Here is a 25,918-nt window from a genome sequence, read left to right on the forward strand (position 1 = left end):
ATTTCCTGTAGGGGATCCTATTCCCTTAATAACACTGAAATTATTTATAACTCTTCCATATCTTTCTAAAATACTGGATGGAGCATCAAGAAGTGGTTCTGTCAATCAGGGTTCATTAATGTCTTAAGAGGGCAAAATGGTAACACCACTGGCAGCGGTATTTCAGTTGTGCAATTTATCAAAGTGAAAAGCAGTTAACATAGAGATAAGTAAATCAAAAAGCTCTTTTTACACGTTAATGCTATTGCTGAAACATTACAATCTGAACTATACTATCAGTTTGTTTTCAGAAATAATCTGAAAAGGTATCACTTTAAAACTGGGGTTTGAGTCAGTCAATTGGAACAGCAGCAACTTAAAAAAAAAAAAATCAGTTATTTTCCGACTGAGTGGTTATCACATATATGAGTGGATTAAATTAGATCCACAACCTTCTTAAACCTATAAGCTTGGATAGGAGTGAAAAGTAGCCATTTACACAAGTCTTAGGGGAAGTCCTTTAGAACAAGATCGCCTGAAATACTGAAGCTCCTGGCATTCTATACACATACCTCTCAATTGCCTCCTGAACCATAAGATAATTCAGTTAGGAAGGAACTTCAGGAGATGTTTCCTCATTATCAAAGTGGGGTAGGGCAGGGACACACTATATCAGGTTTTATCCAACCTGATCCTGAAGACCCCAAGTACAAAAAACTCACAGATTCTATGGGGATTCTTTTCCACTGCTTGCCTGTCTTCATAGCGAAAAAGTTTTTCCTTAGATCTAGTTAGAACCTCCTATCTAAATTTAAGTCCATCGTATTTCTTCCTTCTTGCATAAAGATGAAAAGACTGACAGATCTTCCTGATAATCTCCTCACAGGCATGGAAAGGCTGCCCTGAGGTCTGCCCTGACAAACATGTATGTGTCTTATCCAGGCTGCATAATGCCTTCATCTTTTCTGTAATCTCCACCATCTTCTGTTTCTTCTCTGCCTAAACTGACCACCCAGTAAGACTTATTTTTTTGTTTCAAGTCTATAGAGAAAAAAACACGGTTCCATTTTTCAATTATTGCCCTGTAAATGTACAATCACTGAAAAAGAAAATTAGCAAGAATATGTCCAACCCCAACCTTACCAAGTGGATTTTAGTATAAAGAATTATTTTGAGCAGATTTTTTTCTGTTTCCTCTCAACTGACAGACAATTCACCCTATTACCTCTCCACAGCTAAGGTTTTCAGGCTTCATTTATGTTATGTGTATTGAGCTCACTTATTTTCATACTTTTAAAATTTCACTATTGCAATTAAGACAAGTGTTGCATATTAAAACAGTTTTGAGCTGGTTAAGGGTTCAATACTCGTAATGCTGCCTTTAAAACTTTTCTTACGAAGAGCAACTGAATTCTTGTATATAATTTAGTTCTCAGATTGGAAAGGATTTTAAATCCTTCTGTCCTCCATAAATTTGAGCTTTATTTTGAAGGATGATTAGTTAATTTTCAGAACATCAGAAATTTCATCTGGATCAGGGCTCAAAATAATTTTGCATCCAAAAATAATAACATAGTCTTTAGTAGTATTTAAATACAAAGTCAGGAGGAAAAATTTAGTACCTCTTTAAATTCTCTGTTCTTTAAAACTGGGAAAAATAAATTGACATATATATGACTGCTAGACTACCTTTAAGGGCTCCATCACTTCCAGCTGGAGAGCAGACTGACTGTGGTGACCTCAAGGAAAAAGACGCAGCATTCCTTATTGACGGATCGCCATCCTAAAGTAAGAATGATTAAAATGATTAACATATGAACATAAACATCTATTAAAATAAAAACTAAAATTAGTACATAAATTGATAAAATGGATTGGGCAAAAAAGCATGCACAATACCAGAAGAAGAGTCACTTACATTAAGATTGTTGAAATTAGACTTTAATACAAGCAATGCTCCAATCAGACCTAAGAAGAATCTACAACCAGAACACGTGCACAAAAAAAGTCTCTGTGTAATGTTTTCTTGCTAGACAAACACTTTTGGGTTTACACTAAGATTCCATTTAGAAGTTTTTGTTGCAAATACTCATAGTAAAGAGCTGAAGAGCAGATGCATGACCTTTGTGCACAAATGACAACACCATTTGAAAGAAATAAAGTATAAAACGTAGAATTTTAAAATTCCAGTATTTTACATAATCTACCCTTTAAAGATTATCTAGAATGCTGTATTACTCTTACACTTTGACAAAGTAACACTTTGTATCTATATCCTCAGCATACAGATGCCAGGACTGAAAAAGAGTATCCAGCAGTCCCATTACAGTAGCTGGGTTAGTCTAATGTAAAACACAGCTACAGTGAATTTAGCTTGTAAGAGTTAAATAGAAAACAACTCAACGACAATATGAAGCACCTCTCCAAAATACTCTAAAGCAATTAATAATTTCTGACAAACTTTTCATATATAATACTAATTGCAATGTAATTATGTCTATGATCTTATTTTAGCAATGTAAATGTGTATTTTTACCCCCATGCTATTCTTAGATAAAATATGAAACTCATTATTCCAATCTCCATTCAGAGTTTTACATGGGTTTTTCCAATGCTTTTGTGCAGCCCTCTGGTGGTCATGACTACTCATTCATGCAATGTTCTAATTAAACTTCAACTACAAGAATGTATTTCCCACTTCAACTACTGCTTTTTCTATAGCATCTATGAGAATGTTTGGGGCAAGGAAAAGCTATCAAATTCTGTATCTATGAAGAAAATTTTTCTACAATTACAAACAAAATCTAAAAATGTCATTCTTCCAAAACGTACAGCCATACAAACAAATTAAGTCTCCAAACAACTTACACAGTTATTTCATGTTTCTTAATTAAACTGGTTGTTTCACTAGTTAACATACTAATGTGACCCTTGTTGAGGTATCTGGATACAGGCAAGAGCCTTTTCTTTCCTTTTCAAAAAAAATCTGAATTACCTAATTGATACTTTTTAACCTTTTGACCAATATGTACCAAATTAATAGAATGTTAGAAAGTTTATCTTAATTGCAATTATGTTTTGACATGTCTACATGAAAGAAATCAGCATCCAGTAGTAAGAGAAAGTTTAATTGGTATTTCATGGAGATAGCAGCCTGCACAGACGGAAAATCACACAGCCACTCCAACAATGGCTAAACAGCCAAATTCTATGTGTGTAGCCACAGACTGGGCCATTTATTGCCAATAGGCTATGCCTTGTAAAAGGGTAGATGATACTGCTAAGGGAAAAAGAAAGAGTTTGAAGTTTTTATAGGTGATTACAACTCAAAGAACACATCCATAAGAATTCAGATTTCATCAGTTTTACCACCTATCGGCACTTATCCCACAAATACATTAGATTTTTTTCTTTCCATTCACAGCACATTAAACCTAAACTTACACTGTGGTGTTAATTACACTTATTTTGGCAAGAGTGCTTGCAAAAAGATTTGCTGCCTTCTGAGAAAATTCTCATGGGCAAAGGAGTTCAATATTCAGACCAGAACAATCAAATGAACTCTGTATCAAAAGTATATGATGCTATTTTAAGTGAACTTGAACTGATATCCTATTGAGTTACTCATTTAGCTACTGCACCAAAAATATGGAACTGATATTCTTTTTCCCAAACTGACTTTTCTTTGACTTGTAATAAAACTCAAAAAGACCTCCATACTGACAACTTTTACTAAATTAACTAAACACACTAACTAGGTATATGACATTTTGGGTAGAAATGTAATTTCTACCACAGCTGACAAATTTTCAGAAATATGCATTTACCAAGCTTCACCAAGTGATGAATTATATTCTAGGAATGATCTCAAGTTTACAAAAAAATTGTCCTTAAGCTGAATGAATATGTGGTGAGCCTCTAAGGGGGTACTTGCCAATTTTGTCTTTCAGAGATACACAATGTATTAACTTTTTGAAAGCAATAAAATCTTAAAATGAATAAAAATAATTTATGTTCTTGAGTTTTGTGACTCTTAAAATGCTCATTCATAAAGATCTTCTCCAAAGGAGAAGAGGCTGCAACATTATAATTACTACTCACACAGAGATGCAAAACTTTAATCAAAATTCTTCAAATTGTTTTCTGCATCATAGCTTCTAAAATCAGCTTTAAAAGTATAATCACAAATAAAACACAGGCAACACACATGCACCATTAAGAATGTGCACAAAAGGATAAAAGTGCAAGTTCACAATAACTACTACTTTTTATGTCTAGTATTTCTCCAGCTGGACCAGCCAACGAGGATGCACTATGTTTTCAAAGTCTGCCCATTTTCAAATGTGTCTACATGCCTGAAATTGAAATCTATCTTCAGTGGTTTTATCCATCAACCGTATCATCAAATATCTGATAAGGCAGTTTAACACATACTTCCTTTATCATAGTAAATATCTGCTTTATCATAATAAATTGATTTAGGTAACATACATCACTACTGAGTCTGTGCACCATCTGCAGGTAGTCTTCACTTGAGCCATGTCTAGAATTATCAGCATGATGATTAGCTGAATTTCCAGACAACTGACTTGAAACTTTATTTTCATGGAGATTTCTCATCCCAGCTGTGACAATGGGACTGGATACGGAAGCTGAAATATAAAAAAAGTAAGCAACTATATTGATACAGTCACACAGTCATGAACTTGAAAAGAGAAAACACCCCTAACAGTGGATATTAAAATACTGGATACAAGAGGTCTGGAATCTTAACTAGAATCCAACATGCCACAAATATCCTGATTAAAAATACTTTATCTAAGATTTTCCAAAAGTATTATAAATCTTAATTCCATGTACAAATCAGCCAAATTTCTCTCCATATCTATTCTTATTACAGTATCTTCCTCATTGATTATAGAAAACTTTGTTTACTTCTATATAGCTTGAATTCACTACCTTAGTAACTTTAAAGGTATTCATGAGATATATAACATTACATACAAAACAGCTGTATATATATACTGAGCACAATGTTCCATTTTCAGAAAAAAATATTTAAAAGAATTGAATAGAATTCTACTTACCAACAAAGAAATGCCCTAGATACCTTAATACTGATAATGTGTTAAGGATTGTTTTTAGACAAGGGAAGAACAAAATTCCATTTGTTCTGAAGGTCATCTTTGCCAGTTACTGCATACATTGAGCATAATTCCAGCCAACTTAGAATTACTCTGACACTAAAAAGGGCCAGCAAAGCTAAAGAATCTCTAAAGTTAACTTTAGTTAATCTAAAGTTAAGAAAACTTAATTTTTCATTGGCAGAAATGTGCTTTTCCCTAGTACATATAAGTGATGCTCACAGCTAACAAATGCAACTTTTAGGTTACTCAGATTTTTTTTTCTCGTCACATATACAGGGCAACAATGCAAACTGGACATAAATAGGTGAGCGTTGCAACATGAATGTGCTTTACCTTTTCTTTTTCTATTTATTTTTTTAAAACTAAGTAGATACCACCACTCTTTACAGCCAAAAAAGCAAAGTTTAAATATACCTGCCTGAAAGATTTGCATTAAGCATGTGACTCCTTAAAAGAAATTAGAAACCCATGAAAGCAAGAATAAAATAAACATCACAGACTTACCTTGCTGCATTTGAGGATGAGCTGTATAACTTGGAGGATGTGAATATGGCATGTATCCTGCAGGGCTTTGAGGAGCATATGGACTAGGCACTGGACTGTTTTGTTGCGCCAAAAATCTGTTACCAGAGCTTGTCTGTGGTGGCACAAACCGGCTAGAAAAAAACCACAAAATTGAAAAAAAGTTTTAAAAATTTGGAATGCCAAATATAGACAAATTCTTTTTTTCCAGAACATGAATATTTCTTTACAATAAAAAAAGCCCCCAACACAATTAAGAGCTTCCTTCAAAAGCAGTATTTTAACCTATCTATACTTTCCTAATTGCAAATGTTACTTAAGAGTCAGAAGATAATAAAAAGCATTCATAAGACCTCCACCTAGGGAAAGGAAACAATGACACAAATTCAAATGGAAATTAAATCTGCAATTTCCAAAAGTTAATCTCAGAAGTTTGAGTGAAAATGACAGAAAAAGTTTTAATCAACTTGGTCACTAGGATTAACAAGGTGCCATTTACTCATTCTTTACTTTCCAGTAAGGTTCCAAATAACTAAATCTAAGAGAATTACACTGTCAAGATGTTATAGGCAGTTAGGTATGACCTGCCTCAAGTTCACTGAATACAACTTTCTCTTTCACTGGCTTTATCCTAGACTCATTCTACAGACAGGAAGCCATAAAAATAGCATTGACTTGTGACAATAATACATGCATGTTATTACCTTCATTCTTATATGAGCTTCTCAAAATTAAAACAGCCAAACAAATATATCAGAAAGTACATTACAAGCTTTCACAGCCCTCAGTTCTAAACAGGGACTCCATGAAGGTAAATTTCCATACAAAGAAACTGCTAAGTACTTAACATCCAGGATTTTGCAAAGATTTCAAGAAAACTTTGTACTATTCATTGTAATATTCACAACTCACACAATCTTTTCAGGTATTCCTTTTAGACATAAAAGTTAAGAAATGTATTGGTTCTTGTGAAGAAACAGAACATTTCATTTGCCAGTTACAGTAACTTGAAGTGAAACCTGAAATTAGTTTATTTTAATAATGACACCTAACAACTGAAGATGGGCTCTGTTAAAGCCCAGTATCTGGGTTGAAACTACAAGCAGAACTCTCTCCTCTAGTCCAGAGTACTTTAATTTATCAGTAAAAGCCCAGATTACGGGTAAATGCTATTTGCAAACACTATTTGCTATTTGAAAACTTTAAAAACCAGAAAGCTGATGAGGATTCCGCTGGAAGACTGGCCAAACTACTGGGCCTATCTTTCTGCAAGAAGCCTTTTTCATAACTGTTACAGTAGTACTCCATGCTTTTACAAATCTTCTTTCCCATCATTCTGCTAAATCAGTACTGGGAAAAGCTGTAACACACAATCCTATCCTGTCCCATCCTCTTGTCTCAGCCTCTGACATGGGTAGAAGACAACCAGAGGGGAGCAGGAGGTAGAGGAACTCCTTAGGCAGGAAAGAAAGTTTCAGTAAATTAAGGGATGGAGCAAGAGAGACAGGAATTCATGATGAATCATTAGAATACAGGGTTCCCTGACAGAAAGATGTGTCTTTGTGCATGAAGAAATTTACCCTGCTGCCAGACAAATGCCAGATTTGTCATGACACTGATCACCTTCCATGTACACACTTGCAAACAAGAATGGGCAGTCAGTACTTGTAGTTCACTCTCCTCCCATCCCACTTAAAGAAAGAATTACCTGGAAGGGCTATGTGAGATAGTGGTTTGTTGATAATTGGAAGATGCAGGACTACCACGCATGGAATTCTGAGAAATATTAAACTGTGACATCATCATCCCTATTAAAAAAAAGGCAACAACATTACTTTACATGCATTTCCTTTTCAATCAATGAAATATCTCATTTCAGAATTTATTATATACAATGAGATTATGAACTTAATGAATTATAAAATTTACTGACATTAAGATCATCTACCCACAACTGTTGAAAAAATTAGAAATTAATGAATCCAAGTATGAAGTGCATTTTACATCATGACATAAAAAAGTGTTCCCTAAAGTTGTGTTAATTCAGTTAGAAATATTAGCAGCGGTTTCTTCATCTCTTCCTTAGAGATTTCTAAGTCAAAATCTATTAGTAAAGAGAAACATTTTAAACTAGGACATATATTCTGCATCCCAGGCTGGTGTACACAGTACTTTTTGTGCCAATAAGCAAAAGATTTGGCAGATTCACAAGTCAGAGGAGCACAGAAAAACTTATCTTCAGTTATTGGAGCAAGTATAGTAATCAGTCATCCTGGGTTGAGCGCTGCAAGATATTCTCATCGCTCCAATAATATTTAGTGCTCTCTTTCTACCCAGAGACAAAAAGCTTTCTATTCCACCTTCACTAAGCTTAGAGGGAATGTTATCAAAGAAAGTGCTATTGAATTATTTCAATTGCAAAGCAGAATTGATATCCCAGCTGTGGCTCCCACAGCTAGTAAATAACAGTCATGTGTTGGAAGTTCAGGTGTTGAACCAGCTGGCAAGTCACATGTACCAATGTTCTTGAAACAAACAGCCCTGAAGTTGTCAGACAGCTGGATTAGATGATCATGGTAGGTCCTTTCCAATTGAAATATTCTGTTCTATTCTTAATCATATTGTTATAAAGGGGAATTTAAAGGAATCTTTTTTCCTCTCTTCAGTACAGGAATAAAGAATGTACTAACAACTGTGACAAGGTGACATAGAAACACAAAAATGTAAACTAATTTTAAGTAGTTTTAGTGACAGAATTTAATGCCTTACAGCTGAAAAAGTGTCAGAACTCATAAGCACACAGTATCTTGGGAAGCCACAGCAAATGATCTATAGCCTTAGGTAGAAGCTCATTAATAGTATAAGTATTTTAGACAGTTAGACTTTTTGTCCAGTATGAAACTGCTGGAAGATTTTTGTTAATCCTAAACTTGCTATCACCAATTTCAATTACTGCAATAAACACACATGCAAAACTAGTTTCAGAAACCTTCCCTGTCACCCTCTTTTCTCCTCCACTTTCTCCAGCAGAGAAAATGATAATCCTGCAGGAACTAAGCCATAACTACCTCCCAGTCAGTGGTAACGCAGCATTCCATGTACTTAAGCACATCAATGCTGGCCCTGAACAGTAGTTAAAGTCCTGTGCTGTGCTGAAAAAGGTTAGATATTTCGATACCTCAATATAGACTAAATTTCAGTGTCCAGAGCAATAGACGGCAACTCCTCAACTTCTACAAAATTTGTTTAAACTGGTTGCCTCACATAGAGGCAAGTGAACATGAAATCCAAGGGATTTTTTGTGCACGAAGGAGCACCCAGCATTGCACACTGCCCCCTCACCTCTCATCGCCTCTCTGAACACAGCTAGGTACAATATTTCAGCCAAACAACTAACTTTAACATTCCTGTAGAGAAAGTTGACATAATGTAACCATATCAGCATGAACTATACAGACAAAGTTTCAATTTTGTGCTTAAAGTACAGAGTGGTCTTTTTAAGGACTTTAAAAAATTTTCTTCTCCCTAATTTAAAACATGCTTTGAATCACAGATGTGGTAGTCTCTGGGTTAAAAAAAAAAATAATCAATTTTCTAATGCAATTAAAAAAAAAACCCCTAATTAACTTAATCTATGATGGATAACTCTCACTTCTCTATCTCTGTTATGGATGGCAGGGCAAAGACATGGAAGGCCCAGTCAAGGTAATGTAAAAGAAAAAAAGAAAGAAAAATAAACCAAAACAAAACTAAACACCCCTAACAACAAAAACAGGTTTTCCAAAGTTTCCAGACAGGTAACTGTCTAAGTGATAATGATGTAATGAGAAAGAAATAAAAACAAACCCCAAACATGGGGTCTAATACAGATTTGAAATTAGTTTGTTTTTAGTTTGCTATTAGCACTCCAATACCTCCTTATACTTTTTCACATTGTTGTCATATTACTACATAACACTGAGATAACACCATCTCAGTAGAAACATTGCTAGAATGAGATTCCTTAAATATACTCCCAGACTCTCTACAATGTTTCTTCTTGCAAAAAAGTGGTATGAATAAATCCTTAGCATTCCTATCAAATGGCAAAGAATGCACTTCATGAAATCATAACTCAATGTTACATAAAAATTCTTGTACAACTAAATGGTATTACAGCATCATACATGCTTAAGCTAGGATGGCTCAACAACAGGTGATTTTTCAGTTAGACATATATTCTTATTAGAAGTGCACGAGTGAAGTTGTTTCCTTTTACAGAAATGCACTTGACTTCTTGCATAAATGTAAAAAAATATCGAAGTAATTTACATTTTTGGAAAGAGGCATAGGGTTTTAGTCTCCCAAAATGCATAAATAGCTTAGAGCTATACAGCTTCACAAGGTGCTAAGATGAGGAATGGCAGGGAGGAGCTGTTAAGGATGCCTCATTCAACCGTTTTCCTTACTCTAAAACAGTTAAGAACTCTTACTGAAATGATGCACTATAATAATATAGATTTTCAGTAAGATCAACAGATATGTTTTCAACTTCAACTATTTACCAAGACAAACATATGAATCTGGACATAAAAATTCAAAATAAAATTGTTTCAAAATAAAATCCAATTACTTATCCTAGAGATTAAACTTTGAGGTGAAATAAAACATTTTTTAGAAATACACCTGGTAGTTTTTATTTTCCTTTCTTTTGCTATACAACTGCTCTTAGAAGATGTTAAGGTGCATAGCTTTAATCACTATCAAACACAAAGCAAGGCATAAATACAACATGTTGCGTTCCAATACATATTTGAGGTAACAGTCCCCTAGATTTACAGAACAACATAAAATTAATACACTGATAATCAAAAATCCTTACCGCTTTGTACCCCGTATCTGTTTTGCATGCTTTTCTCCCTGAAAACATTAGGATTCCTTGCCAGAATAGCCTGCAGCAAGACTGGTATATCTCCTTCTGGATCATCACTGCCAAGGTTATCTTTCAACTCTCTGGAATTGTGGAAGTAAGCAAATAAAGAGGCAAATGCATTTTCAAATTATAAGAAACTATGAGTCAATTAAAAAAAACCAAAAACCAAAGAAATAATAAAAAAAAAAAACAAACCAAAACCAAAATGAAAGAAGACAATTTACTGTTAAAATATAGGAAAAATCAAGTCTGCAAAGCACTGCTTCCTGCCTCTATTTTTTTTCATCCTCTTCCTTACGGAATGGCAGAAGAAACGCTTCCTACAAGTCCTCACAGTCATTTTCTGTTGTTACACTTTTACATATATATATGTCTGTCAGCTTAAGACTATCATAAGAAGTTTCTTAGGCCCATTTTTGTATCACAATCTTCTCTATAAAAGAACGCTTTGGCATAACATCAAGAGCACATAACTGTAGGAGTGAAAATAACATATGTATGAATGTATGACATTCAGGTTTCAACCCAATGCTTCAAAAATCTTTTCATTTTGAAAAGGGGAAATTGGCATATCTTTGAGATCACAGGATTCCCTCTGAACTATAAAGACACGCAAAGGATTTTCTATAAATTCATTTGTGCTCTCACTTCTTGTATGCTTTGAGGACTTTTTAAAGCTACTTCCATTTGAACAAAACAAGTAAGGAAACAACAGGGTTGTCAACATAAAACAATTCAAAGGACACCAGGGAGAAATAAAAAAACAAATAACAAAAAGAGAATACATTAGCACACTTGATGACTCAACTGTTAAACTACTTAAGTTCAGTACCTAATCAGAATTGACACAGGTGTCAAAAATTTTCTTTTGGGTAATTTGTCTAGGTGCATTAGTGACTGTTATTGAAGGCAAATTAGTATTGCATAATCAACACCACAAAGACTGCACTATCAAGAATGGAGTAAGTGTCAGATCCGTAAAATAACCCCCACAGTTACGCGTAAGGGTAACTGATGGACAATTTTTGATTGACAATTATTGTTGTCTGACTTGAAACATTTGACCCTTATATTGCAGCCACTTGCTAAGCAAGCCTAAGGAAAACCTGCATACTCTAAATTTTCATATTCTTACATATGCTTCTCAATCCAGTTAATTTTGATTTCAAGGAGTAGGGATGGTGATCTGACGTAGAAGTTCAAAATACATACATGTGATCTGTTGACACCTGATTGAGACTGTGGACAAGCTGTGAAACCAGATTTTCATCCCTGCAAGCCAGAAGGCAGTTCACCTCTTCAGCTATCCGTCCATTGAAAAGCAGGCTTTTTGTTGTGGTAGCAGGTAAAGGTGATGGAAGAGGCAACTGGTTCAAAACTGTTATTAGAAAACAGGAAGAACTTAAGGATCATTTAATGAGAAACAAACATACAAATGTGGATACCCCCTTACTCTCTCATGAGATTAAGAAAGAAAACCTGAAAACTAGATTTAACACACAGTGAACACTTCTGCAATTTTTTTTCATCCCTGAATTCACATTAAGAAACACACAGATCCCCACTCACATACTCACACTGGACTCTCTAAACATTCCAGAATATTAGGCTCTTTATTATGTTATGGCATCTTTCTCCTGGAGCCAAAAGCATGGATAAAAAAAGGAAATGCAAATTTTTTGTAGCTTCATGCAGTACTGTAAGGACAATGAGGATTTCAGTCATCTATTCTGATCTTAATATTTAATCAGTGTTATTACTTTATAAAGCCTTTGAAGAAAAACCAAAAAAAAACCCAACCCACCAAAAAACCGAAACAATCCAACGCTAATTAAATTCTCAGTTTGTTCTTCTCTTCTTGTATTTATTTCTATGTAAACCATCTTCTCAAGACAGGCCTAGTATTGTTGGCTGATATGTTCATTGAAATGTCAATTCAGCCAAAAAAACTTACAAATCTCATGAAAAGATTTAATGAAAACACTGTTTCAATCAGATTTTCAGCACATTTCATAGGGCATTCTTAGGTCTTCAGACATAGCAAGGAAGTGTACATATAAGAAAGCTTGACCAGAGAATTGTAGAGCTACACAGACCAGAGGCAGGTAAGCCAGGAGAGGTCAAAGGGCTAGATATAGAGTAAAGGTTCAGAGGCCTGAACCACAGCTGGTTCAGGAAAACAACCTGACTCTAACTGCAAGTTACCAGGCTGATCACATCCCCGAGATCAAAGTTTTAACTGACCATTAGAAGCAACTTCAGAAAAAAACCCAATCTAAGTGAAATGTATTTTTTGTTCTTTCATATTTAGAAATTTTAAAAGTGGGGTGATTCCAGCATTCCTACCCCTTGTAATGTATATCATTGCTGTAGTTAGAAATAAAAGTGTGTAATATATTAAAATCGCTAGCATTTTTACTTGCATCAGATTACCTTGAATGTGCCTGAGACTTGGAAAATTTAGCAAAATCAACAAACTATACTGATTAAAGTAGTATAAATTTAGCAAGCCTACTCTACTGCCTTCAGGCACCATATCATCCATGCTTTCAGGGCAACTGGTCTTGTCCATTACAGTTCAGTATTTAAAAGAACACTTACACCAGAGTCTTGATTGCTGACTTCCACCAATTAAGTAACCTTCCCTGCAAACTCTTAACTCTGGAAAACTGCCCATGGCCAGAAACATACTATCTGCATCCTGATGGTCTGATATTAGACATATGTGGTCATACATCGGTACATCTTTAAATACATAACCTGCATCTTCCACTTCAATAATTCAGAATATACCAGAAGGACATTAAGTGGTTTTTCCTTGTACATCTGCCTTTTTTACTGTGAGTAATTAAATTCAATTGGTGGATAAATACTTCCAGTGTTTCTTGGAAAGCCTCCAATTTTCAACAGTCTAACAACAGAACTGCTTAGAAGAAGCACCTACGGCCACTGAGTCCAATTATCCTCAGAAAGACAACTGAGCTACAAAATCTTTCTTACACTTTATAGAAACAAGACACATCTTTGTCCCAGCTGCTCCTACTGCAATGGTTGTTCTAGGACCTCCCTATATAATAATAATTCTCCTCTTAGTTTTCACTAGAGATTATTTTATTATAATATAATGATTTGGTCTTGTGTCTATATCAGCTTGTATGTAAAGAGTTATTTTTCTTTCCTTGCATTTTGTCTTCCCGATGTACGTCAAGTAAGCACACACACTTCACATGCTCCTTTTGCAGGCCGAACAGCAAAGAAAAAAGACTCAGGTTCAGCTGCTTATTTTCATTCTAGCACTCATTTTCTGCACCTATTAACTAGTTCAAAATTAATGAACTAATTTTCCAGTATATTCAGTATATTCTACAACTCTCTTGATTAGCTGCACATCAGTCTAATCCTGTATCTTTTCAGTGAAGATGACAGGATGCATGTTTTAGAAGTACTTTATCATTTATATGTTTTTCTTTATTTGTGTGGTACCCAGACATGTTACTTACTAAATGATACTGCAAACAAATTATGAATTCCAATATTTTGTTTCAGGTTTCCTTAAGGGTTTTTTTAACATGCATTTCACTTTATGCTTAAATATGCATGGGTTTTTTGGATTGACTTTGACAATTGAAGCAATAACAAGGCTAACATATTTAACAGCAAGTCTGACTTTAAGCAGATTTAACTGTAAAGAACAGTTAAAATAAAAATACTTTTATAATTTTGAAAATAGAGGTATTTACCAAAGAGGTAGAAAACTGCATACTAAAGACAAGAAAAAGAAAAGTACTTACGGTCTGTAAGACTAGCAATCCCTGCAAGAGTAGTGATGGGAACATGAGGCATATCCCCATTCATCCTGAAGTTCTGGGAGAGTAGTGTCTACACAGATATTTCAGTCCAGGTGCCAGCTATCATTACTTCCCATCTCCCAAGCACTAAACACAAAACAAAAAGAATAAAAACCAAGTAAAATCTCTCCGTTCACTTTTTAAAAATTTTACATTTATTAACATAAATGAAACAGACATTTAGTAACTTTAGCTGCATACTAAGTAAATTTTTAAAAGAGCGGGTAGAACAGTGTAGATTTTAAGTAACAGGTGGCATTAGCCAACTAAAAGGCAAGTTTCCTTCTGGTCTCAGAAGAAGCCCCTTCATCAAAAAAAGATGCAAGTTAAGGCAATTTTTAAAAAGAAGTTTGGTCAGGTTATAGAATACTCACTCAAAAAAATTTCTGTTAGTTCATGCTGAAGTGTGATAGCATTTAATGCACAACCATTTTAAATAATTTTAAATAATTAGCTGCAACATTCACTTCCCAGTTTTGCAGAAAGAGGAATTTTCATAAAGAGACCAGCAAAACTAAAAGGAGTAATTTATAGATTAAAAAATAAAGGAGCAAACATATTGACAAATATGAAATCTAAGTACATTATAAAAGTAGTAGCTATTTCAAACTTGATTTGACAATATCTCTTCAATATATAATTCTGGTCAAACGACTATCAGAAATTCTATTTACTCCTCCTGGGGAAAAAAAACCAAAGTTTTGCCACCACTGAGCTAGCTCATCTATTTCCTGTAAAACAGCACATTTTATATTCAATTATAGAAAAAGGAATTAGTTCACTTGGATTTCACTAATTATAAAGATCCTAAAGGTAAGGAAGTCAGCACTGCTAAAAAACCCCAAAAACTGCAGTTCCAAACCATCAAAAATTTACAAATGTCACACAGTACAATCTCCTAGTATACAGTGAAATTGACATGATTTTTCTGAATACATTAAAGGAATTTGTTATGTGGTTACCTGTTGTAGACAGGCCTCTGTGTTGACAGTTTAGGAAATAGTAAGGCATTCTTACGTAAGTATTTCTCTTATTTATGGAAATGCTGAAAACATGATTTACTTGCACTTGCCTGCATTTTTGAGAATTACATATAAAATACATACAAACCACGAGATCCTTGTAGTTTTTAAGGATTATATATAAATGCATACAAATCAAGAGATCCTTAAGATTTCCTTAGTAATGTTTCTTAGTCACATTCTTTCTTATGCCATACCAACATGGCAACATATAGCAACATGTAAAGCACCACTGCTTATAAATGCACATAAACTCCAAGACAAAGAAAACAAATGTTGTCTTTTCGTGCTCAAAGTTTTCATCAGCCAGTGAAATTACCTTCTCAAAGTTCCCCTATCTCCACATCCTTTGAAAAAAATACTAACACTGAGGTTAAACGAAACTGACAGTGAGTTGACTTCCTTTGCTGCACCTGCCACAGTCTCATTCTGACCTAAATTACTGCTTTAAAATTAAAAATATAGTACAATGCAGATACAGAAATCTAGTCAGTAAGGAGAATGCTATAGACTACAGACATAAACTCTATGTGGATTGCTGTGTTTTGGAGTTTTTTTTTAATTCAGGAGAAAACCTTCCTCAGAGGAGTTTCGAGTACTACTTGATAACCAAGGATTTTTTACCCTGAATGAATTCAAACATATGCAGAATTTCAGTAGTTGCTTTGTTCCACAAATAAGAAATTCTTAAAAAGAAATTTTAAAAATCAAAGAAAATACTCCAAAAGAGTCCCATAATGAGTCCGCAGCAACAAAGCCACAGGAGATAACACTTTTAAAATCCAAGTTTTCATTGAAAGCCTAGAAACTAAAGAAAACTTTTCAGACATAAATTTTATTTACTATAAAAATGTCATGTGTAATGACTTCTCCTGACTGAAACTGCATCAAAGGAAAGGTCACATCACTAGACTGTATCAGTAATTTTTATGTAGCACAGAAATGGTGAAATAGAAGAAGAAAGTCGTCTATTCACTTTTACTTCATCACATGAGAAAGCTGTTAAACACAGAAGCTGTCACTCCTAATTCAAGTTCATTCCTAATTCAAGTATTACTGCAACAATAAGGAAAATGACACAGACATTTTACAGGAAAAACTTCTCCAAAACCAGATAATTAAAATTAGAAACCTTCTCCACAGATACATGATAAGAAACCTGAACCTGGCAAGGTCCAGACCTCAGAGTGGAGCAAGTGCAGTGAGCAGGGGAAAAGTAAACTTCCTTTGTAAGAGAAGAGTAAAAGGGGTTGTTTGTTTAATTAACAAAACAAAGGTCAAGAGGGGATGTGGTTGCTCTCTCTAAGGCAGTCAAAGAAGGTTACAAAGGAAGAAAGCCAATGCTAACACAACAATAAATGAGCACATAAATGCAAGCAAGAAGAAAACTAGAACAGTTTTTCACCATCATAGGTGGCAATTTCTGGAGCCTTACATGAGCAGAGATAAGCAACACCACTACTCCAAAGACAGAATGTGGCTGTCTGCACCAGCTGGGGGCTAAGCACGGCAATTCAAGAAGTCTAGCTCTGACATTACGAAGTTTTTGTAAGCATGATGAAATGAATAAACAGATGAGAGTAAACGAGACAGACTGACGGGATTAAGTGACGAGATTAGTGTACAAAACAAACACAATATGAAGAAGCCACATAGCAGTATCTGGGTCCAAATACTACATCTGTTGTGTTGAGGGCAAAATTGCATCTGTAATAAAATCAGCAAACAAGGTGGGATTCAATTCCAGAAGCACAGACTGAGATCCAGTGAAATTACAACTCAAATTTGATGCTACTGAGAATATCAATAAACTAACTCATTTAAAGTTTTAAAATCTCAAGCAGTTAGGGGAATAAAGATTAACACCTCAAAACAGTACAGGTTGTTCCATACAACACATCCACAGAGCATGGAACAATAGCTTGACTATCAGACAAGCTTTGTTGGGATTTTCTCTCTTACCTCCATTCCCAAATGTAAGAAGGGTTAACAGTACTCTTGCAGCAGTTCACTATTAGTCAAGAAGAATAATAATTTTCAATATCTAAAAATTTTCCATTGCCAGGCTTGTTCAGTAATTAACAATAAGTGTAACATTTTACCCCTTTACTGACAAAAATGAAGCTATTAGTTATATTAGCTGAATGAAGGAAATTAAAGATCTGCACTGGAAGGCTTTTAACCAATGTATTAGACTGTAGTGTAGCACTTCAGACAGAGTACAAGAAATCCAGTCTATATATATGTATGTGGTCTTGTATATTCAGTATATAGGTATTTATGCTCTTGTTTCTTCACAAGAATGAACGGATACCATAAAAGACATTTTAGGGAGGAAGGAACTGCAGTGTGCAAAGGAAGCAACACAAACAACCCCTCAGTGAAAGGAAAACAGTGAAATGGCAGCATATTTAAAGAATAACACATGAAAAATTATCATCATCATCATATACACTAACACTAATACAGAAAAACCAAGTCAACATAGCAAGTAAAGTAATATTTAAAAAACTTTAGGCTATGATTAATAAGTACAAATTTAAAGTGTTATTTCTGTAAGTTATCCTTTTCTTTGTTTTATTTTTTTTTTTTTATTTTTTTTTTTTTTAAATTATCTATATTGCCCTTTACTGTAAAGGCAAAATTAAGGGAGGAAGAGAGGATGAAAGTAAGTTGGGAACAATTTAAGGACAGACACTGACACCCAGCAAAGAGAAACTACAAGCATAAGAGGAAAAAAAAACCTAACAACTCAAGCAAACAAAAATTACCCTGTAAACACAAAATAAGAAATAAAAATAAATTGCAATTGTATTTTTTTCACATATTGCAGCATTTAATGATCAATTAAATGATGAGAGGATTCTGATCACTGGTTATCACATAAAGGTACAAGCTCTGCATTTATGAAACATTTCTCTTGGTTGAGAAACTGCCTTGTCTCTAACAAAAATACCAGGTTTCCCCAGCTTTGCCACGTGCATTTATGAGAAGAGTAAAAACAAATCAAAAAATCTGTTTATGCAATAATAGAGAAAGTTTCAGTAGCAGAGTACAGACAGAGCACCATCACAGCAGAGCACAACCTCAGAATTGGGCAGTTTCCTATGTACATTTAAATGTTTCCTTTCACATTCTCCAGATATTCTTTAAATTATTATATCTTCAGATTTAAAACAATGTATTATATATACATGACCTGATATTTTCCAAGAAGTAAAAAAGTGGATTAAAATTAAATTTTAAAGAAAAGCTATGATATTAGACATCTATGCTTTTCTTTTTAAAATGCATTCTGTTGAGTAGAGTACTTTAAATAGTCTTGTTTTATTTCGCTTGGATTATGAAATCTTTATTTAACAAGACAGTGCTTTAAAAAGCAGTTTCAGTTTCCTGTATGTTGAGCAATATCATATAGATATAACCACAGCACCATGATCTTGATTTCTTCAGCTGCATAAGCAAATTAAACCAGTAAACCGATGTAATAGCTGTGTATTAGCTAATTCCTAATTTATATGACAAGTGGACATTTTCTTTGCTTTTAAATCAATATATCTGAAATCACAAATTTGTGAATCTTTGTCTCATAGTTTTAAGCTTCTATATTTTGCAACAAAATTATTTTCTTGTTTGTTACTACATGAATTTATGCTATCAGTCTGTAAACTATCCTTAAAAATTTCTTAAAGAATGAAAATCACAAAGAAAATCAATTAATATCCTTTAGTTCTCATTCAGGTAAGATACTGTGACTGAGGCCATACATCATACAGATTTATCCACAAGAGGGCAGATTTCTGGTTTCTATTGCAGAGCTACAGTTTTATACAATGACAATAAGTTTCCGGAACTAAATGCTTTCAAAAATACTTAAAAAGACCATACTAAAGGAGATACAGCTGACAAAACATAATCTAATATTTAAGTGTCTGGAATGGGGCAAGCATACACATTCACAATAAATAGTAACACAAGAAAACATGAAACTACTGTATATTTATTTAAGCTGACAGCCAAAGAGGTGGCTCCAGCATATGGGGAGGTAAGGAAAAGGGGGAATGCAAGCAGGGGAGAGCGTGTGTGTGTGTGTGCACACGCACTAGTGAAATATGTATGTTTCATTCATAAAGTGATCAGGCAGCAGAAACAGCGATGCTGACAAAACAAGTGAAAAATGAAGAAATCTGAGATAAGGATTACCTACTACAACTTCTAAACCAGTATTAGCATAATGTGTTTTTCTATAGTAGGTGCTCAAATCATCACAAACCACAAACACTGTAAGAAAAAAAACCTTAGCAAAAAAGTACTATCCTGTACAATTGTAAGTTGCTTTTCAGTATAAAGCAATCTTAAGGAAAAAAAAAATTGAAGCAGCTGGCTTCTTCATCTGTAACTACTACCACATTCCTTTGGTCTCTGCTGCTCTAATTTGATAAACAATGACACTGATGTCTCTCCTGACCATGTGATACCAGTGCAATGACACCACAGTACACAAAAAGAGAAATCAAAGTACAAGCAGTAGAAGCATAGACAGAATGAGATTGGTCTGTGGATTCAGCGAAACACATCTCCTAATGCAGGAGCACATGTATTCCTACCACGGTAAGCATCAGTTACACTCTGCACCTGTAGTAACTCCTCCTGGGGGAAGAGTGAAAGGGAGTTGACACAATCAGACCATACCCAAATTCAGACCCAGCCATTTGCAGAGAACAAATACCTGTAGGTAATATGCAGCTTCTCTGATCTGTGGGACAGTGGGACTGAGTGCACCCATGGCAAGTTTGCCAAGAACTCTGAGCCGTGTGATGCAGTGCCACTCTGGAGGGAAGGGGTGTCATCCAGAAGGACCTGGACAGGCTTGAGAAGTGGGACTGTGCAAACCTTGTGGAGCAGTCACAACTCTAACCTCGACTGAGAAACAAACAAAGGGAGAACACCAATCTACTTCAGTTGCTCATACATCTATTTCTCATCTGCAGTACATATTCCACACACAATTTCTACTCCAATTAAGAAGATAAAGCTCTTTTGAGTGAGCACAGCCCTTGTGCTTGCTCAGGCACATATGCAGTGCTGATATTAGATACAGTCCACTTAACTGGAAGAAAATAGCTAAGGGATGTATAGAAGAGCAAAAGCAAACCAAAGAGTTAATTTAAGTCAGGTCTGTCAAATGGAGAATACTTTAGATTGCCATATCCATCTTCATTAATAAAATAGTTGTGACAGGTATTAGGGAGGAAGTAGCAGCTTGCTCTTTTTTCAGCGTTCTGGAATGTCTCATGTTAACTGTTGGGTGCTGCCCTTTATCAAACACAGTTGTGTACTGACTTTCACTTGTATTTTAAAGACTTTTTGATCTTTTATTAGTCTGGAACTTAACCACACTAAAAGTCTAGTGATTAAACACTGAACCAAAATGTACTTAATATAGTAGTCTCTTCCAATTTTTAATCTTGCCTTTCCTCTCCTGAACTCTCTCAGATTCTTCATAACCTTTACAAAACAAAACTGGTAGGAAATTAACCTCTTGAGGCAAGATTTTCCACAAGTCTTCATGACACACAATTTTTGCCTCTTTTTTGACTTTGAAAATTAATTAAAATCCCTCTAAACTTCTTCCATACACACCAAAAAAAACCAAATGCATCAGTATATCATTTCTTCAGTATTCCATAATAAACATCAATGTAAAATTCTATATAAAAAGATTCAGTGAATTGCATTTCAAAAACACATCACTACCCCTTCATGTTGGAATTAATATATTAATAGTGACATGCTATTTCATTTGTCCCAGTATTCATCTTGTTGCCTGTTTTTCAATTTTAATGTCTCCCATATACAAGAGAGATGCTATATAGCACTGCAGGGAGTTAAGAAGCTTCTCTTCTGAATAGCTGTATTTCTTCCCCCCATCCTCTCAATACAATGAAGCAATTCCTCCATGCAGAGGCTCTCAATTAGCCCTCTGTAACATATCCAGTTTCCCCCTCTCATATCAAATCCACTCCCACACGACTCAGCTGCTGGATGAAGAGAGACGGCACACACTGCAGCCTCTCTGTCAACGGGAACACAAGAATCTCCTCTATTCAACAACCATATTTCACGAATTAAACTGTCTTGACACTTCCAGCCCTTGTAAATGATAACTGAAATTTACTGATGCTTTCCAAAATTATTAGGTTAAGGGACTTACAGGTAAAGAAATGACTAGTGATCAATAGGTAGAAAATTATTAAATTAATCAGTGTTTTTAGTGCCTGTGTGTAGAAATACAGAGAGTTTCGGTTATACTATCCTGCTGTACACATTTTTACAACTATGGCAATGAAATTGTTTTTGTAATTTTATAGACATCAGTACTGAAAATTTGTTCTGTTTAGTTCCTTTTATACAAGGTATTATGCATTGTTTATGCAACATACAGACAGATATACTCTCTAAAGGAAAGTATGCTGACATTTAAGAGACCAAACCCATAAATAAACAATGGAATTTATAATTTTAATTAAGATTACTAATCTTTCATAAACATATTGCTTCAAAAGTTTGAACACAAGAGCATTCACAAGAGTGCTTAACTGCAGTGTTAGTGTCTGATATATGAAGTAACTGTATAGAGACTTCAAGAGATTAAATTCTTCATATATTTGATAGCTGACTCTAGTTAATGTTTGTGATTTAAAATTGAAAATTACATAAGCCTTTTGAACACACACCATCCAACCTAGCAATGCTAAAACTGTAGAGCTCCATGGCTTTGTGTCTACAATTAGTGTCCAGATTCCCTAAAGTTTTCCTTTACAGCATTTTAAAAATTATCCTCCTATCCTATTTAGTTACACTTCCTATTAACATTATAAACAAAGTTATAAATAAGCCCGTAAAATAGTATCACTAATCAGCCAAGACAGTCCTTTTTCCCAATTCCACACACATTCTGGTTAGCTAAACTTCTGAAGCACAATGAGCTCAAAGACATGGCCCAGAAAACAAACAGAGAATAGAGCTGGGGAAAAAAATCAAACACATTAAAAAAGTTATCAAAAAACCCTGAAGCACAGTGCATGCAACATCTAGATATATTGTGTTGGAGTAACTGTTAATGAACTAAGTTCAAATGAAGACCAGCTTACCATGAGCAATTTGGCCTAGACAGTAACAATCTGGAATTTCTCAACAGCTAGGAAAAATACTATTTTGGTGTTTGATCCTTGTAGGTCAGGGAATGGATTCACAGTGGTACCTACAGAAGTGCCCTACGCAATTCTGAACTTCTGCTGCTGCTGCTGGTTCTCCTACAGTTGCAGCAAAAACACAACAGACATTTCTTAAGCTCACAAACTATACTGAAAAGAGGGATGTATTTCCAAAAAGAAAATTCCTCCGAAGTAGTGTCACTTTGCCTTACTGACCATTTTCCACATCTTACTCTTGGTAGCCCACAGATGTTGCAACTCTACAAACCAAAATTACACAGGAATTGCACCAAGTAGTTCGCAAAGCTGCTCACAGCCTAAAGCAAGCTCACAGCTTCCATCAAGGTTAAGATTTGTGACTTTCAAAGTTTTCAAACATACTACTGTCAGAGCATAAACAAACATTCAGTCAAGAACAATTAGATGAAATTATGTTGATCATGCACAAAAAAAGCTTGGGGATTTTTAACGTGTGGCCTGTCCACTTGAAACATATTCAGTTCATCTTCATCGGGTACTGCAGCAGTACAAAGTAACACAGAATAGCTGTCAAGAGTAAAAACATACTTGTAGAAGCCATATTTTAGAGGAAAACAAAAGGTAATTATTTATGTGGATAGGAATGGCATGACCCAATTGGTATAAAACAAGTACAGTGAAGTACAATACTTTGAAGAAAACCTCCTTTTCATAAAAATTCCCTAAAACATGCCTCTGATTTTCTTCTTTAACAAACTTAACTAACTGAAACCAGTTTGGAAATTTTCTTCATACTTGAGTAGAGCTCACTCAATACAACTTAATTTTACAGCAAAATACAACAAACTGAATATAAGCTACTAATTCTGAAAGGGAATATAAACTCAAATGTTTAATGTAGCCCAACTAAACCACTTTAAATTAATTCCTCCTGTTAACTTGCATTAAAAATCTTAAATAATGTCATGGTAGACAAGGATTGAGTAATGTCTTTATTTCTAATTATTGAAACAAAGCAATACATTTTGAAATAGTTCAGCTTAACACAAATAATACAACTGCGAAACTAGCTTCACGTTTCTTTCTTCAAGAAACAAGAACAATTTTAAGTTACACATTGTAAATTTCCTATCAGTACTTCTGGTACAAACTTAACAATCACAACAAAGGTGTGTAGAACATAGAAAACGGAAGATTAGCTATGACATTTCAATACTGAAATGTTGTCAATCTAGTAGATTTTATTTTCACTTTAAAGAGCAGAGCAGATCATAAACTGTGACACAAAGAGCTGAGAATTGAGGAATGGTGTAAAAAATTTAACTTCATTTGCAGACTTCTTTGAAGAACACAGAACATGGCCCGTCTGTGATGGCTACCTCCTCATTTCATAACAATCCCACAATATACAAGGCTGGAAGAGACAAGGCCAAACAGCTTTCTGAACAGGCCATGAAACTAACATGATTACCAACCAAGCAAGTTGTCTTTTGCAGACCTTTTTCCCACATCCAAAATAGATGTTTTTAAATTTAATGTCTTTGTACTCTAGTGTGGTTTTGTTCTGTTCCTTTAGGTCTATGTTTCATCATCTGTTTTACAGAATTCCCAAGGATGAGGCTGAGTCACAGAGTTATAGAGCTGCAACTCAGTTGCTCAGACAGGTGGATGTGGAGACATGGCTGCGCAGTTATAGAGACCAGGGAGGTAGATGGAAAAATGAGTTGAGATAAATCTAAGCAGTAACTACAACTGGGATTCCCATTCTATTATGAAATTTGGCTTCTGCTGATGCAGAGAACAGCACAAAGACAAATAATTAAAATGGAAGACAGATACACTTCCCAAAACATTTATGAACACTTAAAAACAGCATCAAGATGACGGAAGGCACAGTACACAAACTTACTGTTCCTGACCCATCTTTCTCCTGCTCCAAGTGCTTATCATTTATCTCAGTCCGTAATTAATCACATTACTGCATAAGAAACAGTCTGTCCATGCAGATATTTCTCTAAAGCTCTCCTTTTCATTATGCAACACACAGAACAGCAGAAAACAAGTCACTTTAAATTTGACAGGACTGCAAACTGCCATCACCTCTACAGCTCAATAATGCTGAGTACCAAAGTACCAAAGAGGTAAACAGTTCATGACAAGAAGTATCAAAGGCATTGAACACACATTTGTTTCCCCTTCTTTGTTCCCCCCCACTCCTTATCCTTCAAAGGAGAAGGAAGGAATAGAGAACTACTACTCTGTTTATACATCCAGGAATAGTTATCACATTTTTCCCCCCAAAAACACAGAATGCTGAAGGAAGTGACCTCTGGAGGATGTCTTATTCCATCTCCCACTCAAGCAGGGACACCATGATGTCCAGAAAATTGGAGGCCGGGAGAGAGATAAGCCCTCCCAATTAAAAAAAATCCATGGACTTAAATTGACTATGCACTTCATTTTCTTTGGCTGTAATCTTTATTAAAGCTGACACAGAAGTATCTTATTTGCTCCATTAAAAAAAAATCCAAAGAAAATTCAACCATTGAGACGACATATTTTATTAGACTAGGAAAATAGCTATTTGCAAAGGGTAAAAAATCCATAGAGCAGCATTATATTAGCAAAATTAGTATTTTCAATGACTGCAGGATACTCTCTTTTTGAGCTCCTACTCTAGTAGATATTTTACCCATTTTAATTTTTAGAGCAAGCAGTGAGTTTTAGATTACAAAGGTCCCAAGGAAAGTAACATTTCTAATCTTGACAATGAGTGCAATGAAACAAAAACTTCTTCTGAATTTCTCATTAGCCTCTATCTTTAGACCAAGTAAGTTTTGATTAACCACGAAACCATACACTAAAAGTATATACAGCTAGAAAAGGTCACTACAAGATAAAAGGGCATCAGTAATTGAGAAGTTGAACCAAATAACACAAAGAATTAAGTCTACACTAGTTTATTTTCCAAAGCTATTCCACATTGTAGTTTTTACTTTTGGCTTTTAATTCTACTCATGCATTACTTTGATGGATGCAGAAAGTAAGTTACTTGCTTGAAGACAGCTAGCCTGCACAGTAAATAGTAATTTTTTTTTAGATCCCTTTTACTGCAAATAAGAATAACAAATTAAAAAACAAACCAAACACAAACCAACAGAGGCTTTTCAAAAGCATCTTGCAAAAAAGAAATTAGCACCCCAACATCTCCAATAGGAAGGGACTCATTAAACAAAATTAGAAATATCTATAATGACAGAGACTTTTTTCCTACATGATTAGTGGATGCAAT

The 25,918-nt window shown here is 34.7% G+C and overlaps 1 protein-coding gene across 6 annotated transcripts in view; it reads right to left on the reverse strand.

Moving 5' to 3' along the window:
* NIPBL (NIPBL cohesin loading factor) overlaps window positions 1-25,918 on the reverse strand; it is a 146,917-nt gene that overhangs the window by 77,173 nt on the left and 43,826 nt on the right. For all 6 annotated transcript variants that reach the window (XM_056513199.1, XM_056513204.1, XM_056513201.1 and 3 more), the window contains 7 exons: window positions 14,352-14,495; window positions 11,773-11,938; window positions 10,510-10,640; window positions 7,357-7,456; window positions 5,631-5,782; window positions 4,471-4,631; window positions 1,669-1,762 (listed from right to left, as the gene is read on the reverse strand). In XM_056513199.1, coding sequence (XP_056369174.1) covers window positions 1,669-1,762; window positions 4,471-4,631; window positions 5,631-5,782; window positions 7,357-7,456; window positions 10,510-10,640; window positions 11,773-11,938; window positions 14,352-14,415 — 868 coding nt within the window. In that variant the 5' untranslated portion in view covers window positions 14,416-14,495. The remainder of the gene's footprint in view (window positions 1-1,668; window positions 1,763-4,470; window positions 4,632-5,630; window positions 5,783-7,356; window positions 7,457-10,509; window positions 10,641-11,772; window positions 11,939-14,351; window positions 14,496-25,918) is intronic.

This window comes from Oenanthe melanoleuca, chromosome Z (assembly GCF_029582105.1).
Source record: "Oenanthe melanoleuca isolate GR-GAL-2019-014 chromosome Z, OMel1.0, whole genome shotgun sequence".
Lineage (NCBI taxonomy): Eukaryota > Metazoa > Chordata > Aves > Passeriformes > Muscicapidae > Oenanthe > Oenanthe melanoleuca.